This window comes from Eptatretus burgeri, chromosome 18 (assembly GCF_056783735.1).
Source record: "Eptatretus burgeri isolate ZD-2024b chromosome 18, Ebu_testis_v1, whole genome shotgun sequence".
NCBI classification, from domain to species: domain Eukaryota; kingdom Metazoa; phylum Chordata; class Myxini; order Myxiniformes; family Myxinidae; genus Eptatretus; species Eptatretus burgeri.
Genome location: NC_140978.1, coordinates 37,557,553 through 37,565,212, shown reverse-complemented (window position 1 = coordinate 37,565,212; position 7,660 = coordinate 37,557,553). Strand labels below are relative to the sequence as shown.

The 7,660-nt window shown below is 46.7% G+C and overlaps 1 protein-coding gene across 1 annotated transcript; it reads left to right on the top strand.

The window, feature by feature from the left end:
- The first annotated feature begins 553 nt into the window (after window positions 1-553).
- Window positions 554-4,105, top strand: LOC147008904 (U8 snoRNA-decapping enzyme-like). The gene is made up of 3 exons (XM_085863436.1): window positions 554-1,073; window positions 2,431-2,712; window positions 2,836-4,105. Exons 1-3 carry the CDS (start codon window positions 915-917, stop codon window positions 3,034-3,036), a joined length of 642 nt encoding a protein of 213 aa, XP_085719562.1. The 5' UTR covers window positions 554-914; the 3' UTR covers window positions 3,037-4,105.
- The last annotated feature ends 3,555 nt before the right edge of the window (window positions 4,106-7,660 follow it).

The following is a 7,660-nucleotide window of genomic DNA, read 5'->3' as shown; positions in this document are numbered from 1 at the left end:
CCCTCCCTCTCCTGTCCCCCTCCATTCCACCCTCTCTCTCCTGCCCCTCCATCCCACCCTCTCTCTCCTGCCCCTCCATCCCACCCTCTCTCTCCTGTCCCCCTCCATCCCTCCCTCTCTCTCCTGCCCCCTCCATCCCTCCCTCTCTCTCCTGCCCCCCTCCATCCCTCCCTCTCTCTCCTGCCCCCTCCATCCCTCCCTCTCTTTCCTGCCCCCCTCCATCCCTCCCTCTCTCTCCTGCCCCTCCCCTTTGTCTTGCTGTGTCCTGGTTCGTTCACTGCACTCCTCGGAGCTCTTCCATGAGCCTTGACGATGTATTCGATTTTGCTTTGTGGTTTCGTCCTTCTCGACTATGTTAAAAGGGTTAAGTTGAACGAGTTCAGCTGCGAAAGCATTGTTGAATGGATGATGGATAAGCAGAAGTAAAAACGTTCAACCGTCGCGTTAAATTCATATTTAAACATCACGTGACATTGAACGGCTGTTGTTATAAAAAAAAAAATTTTTTTCTGAAATTTTTTTTTTTATTTTCATCACTTTCCCCATTAATGTGTTCGGTCCCCAATTCTTTGTCGATTTTATCGTTCCATGCCCCAAAATGTAATGGTAGTGGCGTGAAGTATTACACTTTGAACTGCCGCCTGAGGCCTAACGTGCCGGTGTGCTGGAGCTCGTGAAAGAAGAGAAACCTGACCAAAGCTGGACGGTGGACAGATAACCAAAGAAAGCTGTATCGACTTGAGATACACGTGGGAGGAGAGACCGAAATAAAGCTGGACGGAGAGAGCGAGGTAAAGCTGGACAGGACGAGGAAGAGAGACGGAGATGGAGAGAAACAGGGTGAAGATACCGTCAGGGACAGGAGTAGAGAGAGGAGCAGGGATTGGGACGAAGAGGACAAAGATCGGGGGAAAATGGACGTGGAATCGGTCCCGATGGTCCATCAAATGGTTTCGCTGAGTCGGGAGGAGAGTCTTCGTCTTGTCGGACACCAGCACGCCTGCCATGCCATGATCTACGCTTCTTGTCCCGATAAGATCTTCGGAAAGATCCCCGTGCGTTACGCTGTGCTGGTACGTCTGTATATTCGTCACTCCGGAGATCTCTTTGAGTGATTTCAAACCCAAAATAAATCATTCAAAATTTCATAATCACCTTACTCTATCTCCCCACCAATCAACCAGAATCCATTCCCTCCCCGTGTGGACAATGTCCTCCCCTCTCTCCCTCCCTCCCCGTGTGGACAGTGTCCTCCCCCTCCCTCTCTACATCGGCTGTGTCCTCCAGCTCCACCTCACTTCGTCTACCGTTTCCTCCGCCTCCGCCTCACCTCGTCGACCGTGTCCTCCACCTCCGCCTCACCTCTTCCACCCTGGCCTCCGCCTCACCTCGTCGACCGTGTCCTCCACCTCACCGTGACCTCCGCCTCACCTCGTCCACCGTGTCCTCCGCCTCCACCTCACCTCGTCCACCATCTCCACCTCTCCTCGTCCACCGTGTCCTCCACCTCTCCTCATCCAAAGTGTCCTCCACCTCCACCGTTTCCTCCCCCTCCACCTCCACCATGTCCTCCGATCCACCTCACCTCATCCACCGTGTCCTCCGCTTCCACCTCACCTCATCCACCATGTCCTCCGCCTCCACCTCACCTCATCCACCGTGTCCACCATCTCCACCTCTCCTCATCCACCGTGTCCTCCGCCTCCACCGTGTCCTCTGCCTCCACCTCCACCTCACCTCGGCCACCGAGTCCTCCACCTCCACCTCACCTCATCCACCGTGGCCACCACCACCACCTCACCTCTTCCACCATGTCCACACCTCGACCACCATGTCCTCCACCTCACCTCCTCCACCGTGTCCTCCACCTCCACCTCACCTCAACCACCATGTCCTCCACCTCACCTCATCCATCGTGTCCTCCACCTCACCTCACCTCGTCCACCGTAGCCTCCGCCTCCACCTCACCTCGTCCACCGTAGCCTCCGCCTCCACCTCACCTCGTCCACCGTGGCCTCCGCCTCCACCTCACCTCGTCCACCGTGTCCTCCGCCTCCACCTCACCTCGACCATGGCCTCCACCTTCACCTCCACCTCGTCAACCGTGTCCTCCACCTCCACCTCCACCTCCACCTTCCACCCCACGTCGACTGTGCCCTTCAATTCAAACACTGTCCTCCCCCCCCCCACCCCCAAGCAAAATCCACTACCCACCTCCTCTCATATTGACCAGGCTGACAACCCGTTCCTCTTCTCCAAACATCTCCACCATGTCGACTCTATTATTGATTTTCCCCTCATCATCAATCATACCTTCAGCTACCCCTGCCCCTTCACCCCCGTCCGTCTCTCCTGTGACTTTTCCTTCAATACCTGCTTCCTCGATTGTTTTTTGTCCTCTTCAGTCCACATCCATTTCCTGTTCTTCAGATGCAAATGCGCTTTGATGGGCGTCTGGGCTTCCCCGGTGGATTTATGGAGATACGTGATGGGGGGTTCTTGGAAGCAGGCTTCAACCGGGAGCTTGCGTCGCAGCTGGGAATCCAGCCAGGCTTGTTGCGCATAACAGAGCGTGAACACGTACTTGCACATGTGATGCCAGTGAGTGGTGACCGCCCCATTGTGGCCCACTTCTACATGAGGGAGCTGTCACTACCACAACTGCGTGATGTCGAGATGGCGGCTTTGGGTGCGCGAGATTTTGGAGCTGAGGTGCTGGGCATGGATTGGGGTTTTTGTTTGGTTTTGGAAGTCCACTGGAGTAATGGATGTAGAACCTGGATTTTCAGCGTGAAGACCATTGCTTTCTTTCTTTAATTTACCTTATTCTTACAGGTGATGAGGACGGTCAGAGTACCCTTGTATACCCTTCGTGATGGCGTCGGAGGACTGCCTGCCTTCCTGTGCAATTCCTTTGCCAGTATGGCACGTGAGCAGCTGCTTTGGGCCCTGGCGGCACGTCGCTTGCTACCACCAGGCCGCCTGCGAGAGGCCTGCGAGACTGCTCGGGTCCCAGTCCCAGCCCTTGCTCTTTAACTTATCGCTCTTGTTCTACTTATTTTTTGTTGGTTGCTGGCTTCGCTTTCTGCTGCCATCGCTCAGACTCTCTGAAGCTGTTGCTTCCACCTGCTGTCCAGGAAACCTGTGCGCAGATCATTGACATTTCCTCTGTGTGCAGCAGTATTCTCTCCATATTTGGATTAACTCGTTTTGTACTTTTTGTTTTTTTTCACCTGAGGCTACCTTCTTTTCTGTTCCTTTCACCATGTTTCATATCTGGCAGTTTTTCAGATCCCAAATTTATCCACCTTATAATCCTGTGATTGTTTGTGAAGCTCAATGTCATTCTTTTGGTTTACAGATGAGGTTCACTCAAGATTGAGGTACACACACACACATGACTCGCCATCATTACAAAATCGTTAAACTTGAGTTGTACATTGCAAACTCGATAATGTGTTTTTATGTTGCGTACGTTATTTTTTGTTTTGTTTGGTGAAACGGTAGGTTTGGATCACTCAGAGATATTTTGAAAGGAGATCTTGCCCTTGATTACGATCTCTTTGTGCCGCAATTGCTGGGCTTCTGGGAGTTTTAACTCAAAGGGCTTTTTTGCAGCTCCTTGGGCAATGTAATGCTTCTAATGTTCATGTGGGAAACCTGCCCAGCTCAGTTTATTGTGCTCCAGCGTTCCCTGTGAGTCGTAGGATAAATTCCCATTGTTATCATGATGATAATTTGTTCACATCAGTGAAGAACCATCCTTGCGTATGGGTAAATTCCCCCAGAATTACGGATCGGATAATTCCCCCCAAATTGTATACCGCCTCACGCCAGGACCGGCGCTATACCATACACATTATAGACAGAGAATTGGGGTGCTCCCCTCCCCCACCCATCCTCAACCCTGGGGACTGAGATTATTATTATTATTATTATTATTATTATTATTATTTTTTGGCCATGTAAAAAAACCTCCCTGTGCACACTCTGAGTACAACCATCAGTTCTCAATTCACTCCGTCCAGCAGTTCAGGAGTGTGTAGAAGTCACACACACACACACACACACACACACACACACACACACACACACACACACACACGCTTCTCAAATTATACTCATAATAAGATGTCAAACTTCAATGTTGGATAACCCGTTTTTGACCACCATGATTGATTCACCGGAACGTAACAATTCATTAACTTCCAATGTTGGTGATTAAACCCTTCCGTGTGTGCGTGCGTGCGTGCGTGCGTGCGCCACAGTCAGAGCTACTTATTTACAATCTCATTTGAAGGTGAATTTTCTTCCCCCTCCACCAACAGATGAAATAAATTTTGTTAACCTATCACCTTGATATCTGCCTGAAAATGAATGAATATATCTTAATTGTTTGATACTGAACACACATTGAGATGCTCTGTCGAAGTGGCTTGTGAAGTGTTTAAATGTGTAATGGTGGCACTGTTTATTATTTATTTATTTATTTATTTTTTGACGAAGATGACATTTATTACTAACATTTAAGTGAAATGTCTGACAAACATTTGAAACCGTTTGGTGGTCGGAAAGCAACTGTCACCATCTTTTTGCCGGAATAGGAGGATGAACAATCTGCCAATTTTTCTTCCACTTCCAGTCTCGAGTTTTGTTTTGTTTTCCAAGTAGCTTTTGTTCACAAGGTTTCACTAATTTTTTTTTTTTCTCCCCCACATTAAACCACCTCATAATCTGTTATTGGAATTTGTGAAATGTCATCCAAAATGTGATTTAATTTAATATTCAAACGTTAATAAACACAAGATATATTTACGCTCATTTAGGCTCTTGTCGGGGTTTGTACAGACACCACGTTCAAGACAATGACATAGGTCCTCACCCTTGCATCATGAGCCGGGGGTTTATTTGGGAACAGTAACAAACCAAGCAGTCTTTTCTCCAACTAATAAATTCAGCCATTAAGGAGCAAGCTGAAGAATGAATTTGGGTGAGGTTTACAATCTGATAAGAGAGTCTTTTGAAAGAGCTTGAGGCAGTTTGTAGATGTGTACTGATATGTACCATGCTTTTTACAGAATGTTTGTTGCTGCTGCTGAAGCAGTTTCTTGGCATGTGTTATGCTGGATGGTTTGTCATTGCCTTTCTAGCAGTCAGTCGATAGGAATTTGTCATTTATTTGCCTACTCTTCGCTGAAGACTCTGTGTGATCGTTAACATCCCTGGGCGACTGCTGGAAGATGGGACGCCCAGTTTAACGTCCATCCGAGGGTTGTCACGCACTGGTGCCTCGCCGTGTCTGTCTAATGCTGGCACGACAGTGTAGTTGGGCTGAGATGAGTGTGCACTTCTCAACTCTCTTGCCAACCTCGATGTGTATTAGGTGCAAGGAACAAATCTAACAGACTGCTGCAGATAATACATCATCGTGGGGATAACAGTTTATGAGAAAAGCTACGAGGGAAACTTCCATCCCAAATTCAGATTGGAAAGAGCAATCGGAAATTGCAGACCCTCGCCAGGACTTTTGTGTGATGTGTAGACTATGTATTAGCGATGTCGGGTTGTCCACACAGCAGCCAAAACTTTTCGGTTTATTGTGTCGATTCACGTTCCAATTGTATGTACTGTATTTAGAGTCATACTCCAATAGCACGTACTTTGTAGACGTTCCAATAGTACGCATTTTATAAATGTACATTTCAGTACTACATACTTCATTGAGGTTCCTACAATTTGAATTTTTTTTTAAAGAAGAAGATGGTGTGTAATACTGGTTACCACCAGTTGCCACATCCTCTGATGAGGGTAATAAACATATAAAATATCAGAACAGCAGAATCGGTTAATGGGAGATTCTACCTGGGGAGTAAGAGTTCAAGACCCTTGTATGATTACTTACGAAATCTAAACATTTCGTAAGTATATTGATGACTTCCGTCCTCTGTTTGTGTGTTTGTGTGTTTGTTTGTAGGCGCAATAACTCGAACGGTAGAAGCTTCCAATGTGAAATTACACCACGTGATTCAGGAGGGTGATGGCTAGCGCTGATTAGATTTTGGTCAAAATCGGTCAAAGGTCAAGGTCACAGTGAGGTCAAACATTCGATTTTTGATGGTTTGATACAGAATCATCGTAGAAACTTCTGGTTTGCGTCGCTACCTTCTCAAGAGACATTTTATTAGACAAGGTCAGAGGTCAAGTTGACGATTTCGTAAGTACCAGTCTATGACTGCTTGTTTTGTTTTTAGTCTCGCCCCGACAGGGGTGTAACGCCCGTGTGTGTGTGTGCGCACATCTATATATTTTTGCTTCAATTTTTTTTCTCTGCAACCGCTTGTCCAATCGGTGCAAAACTTTAAATATAGGAGCGACTCCCCATGTAGAATATTTCATTGATAACTCTGACATCATCGGTCACATGGTATAGCAGCCATATTGGATTAAAGGAAAACAATTGGACATCATTTTCTCCGAAACTGCTCAACGAAAAAAATTGAAACTTAGCATATGTCATCGACTCCCAATGGGGTATATAAGGTGATAGCGGTGACATCATTGTTAAAGTGGTATTCCAGCTATAATGAGTTGAATTGAAATCCTTCGGGCCTACCCGAAAAATCTGAAACTTCATATATCTGTTCTATGACTCGATGTGAATGAAGAATTACATTTATGATGTCATCAGTTATGTGGTCTGGTGGACATATTGGATTGAAAATAAAAAATGTAAAATATCTCCAGATCCACTTAACATCTCGATGCGAAACTTCTTACATGATTGACTCGCCAGGGGGAATATAGTTTGAATTTTCTTTATATTCATTTCATTCATGCAATGTCACCTTAATATGCACAAAAGTAGTCGTTAAGTATCCCAATTTAATGTACTTGTATAAAACACTGTGTGTATTTGGCTGTCCCCCTTCATGAGGACGATTTAAGTCGGGTTTTGAAGGCCAATCTTTTAACACGATGGTGTGTTCACTAAGGTCTGGTGTTGAGGATGAAAAAAAACTCAAAAAACATTTTCCATAAAAGAGTAATTATGTCTCATATTGGAAACAAGCAACAGTACCCATCCCCGGTGATGGGAAATGTGATTGGGCATTTCAAGTCGCATCACTACCAACATCCTCCTCACTTCCCACGAACTTTCAAGGTTTGTACTGGACCTGCTCATGAGATCAAAGGGATTGTTCTGACCGTCTTTTTTTGGATTGGCCTGATGGGATCGTCTTCGGGCATTATCTTGAGCCTGTTTGTGAGCTCCAATGGAAGCATCCGAGGAGCCATTTGTCTTGATACAGTGTTTTGCACCTGTTCTTGCATTCGTTTTTCGTGCTGAGAGTATCAGGCAGGGAGAACGACATTGGAGAATGTAGGGCCCATGGAGATCATGGTGACAAACGAAAAAGAAGGTTCGAGAACGTCACGTGATCGGGGGATGTAAAAGAGACTAGCCTGAGCTGGTCATGCCCCTCTCTCTTGGCTCCGCCTCCACGCTCTATCTTGTGTCTGTCTCTCTGTCTCTCTCTCTGTCTGTGTCTCTGTCTCTGTCTCTCTGTGTCTGCAAAATTTTCCATGGTTAATATAGTTTCTTCACGGGCGTTCAGACAGAATACGTAACCATGCCAACGGCTTTTTCAACCAATTAAAT

Coding starts and splice junctions, on each gene's coding strand:
- LOC147008904 (XM_085863436.1), top strand. CDS start 915: ATGGACGTGGAATCGGTCCCGATGGTCCATCAAATGGTTTCGCTGAGT. Junction 1,074..2,430: donor CCGTGCGTTACGCTGTGCTG/GTACGTCTGTAT, acceptor CCTGTTCTTCAG/ATGCAAATGCGCTTTGATGG. Junction 2,713..2,835: donor CGCGAGATTTTGGAGCTGAG/GTGCTGGGCATG, acceptor TTATTCTTACAG/GTGATGAGGACGGTCAGAGT.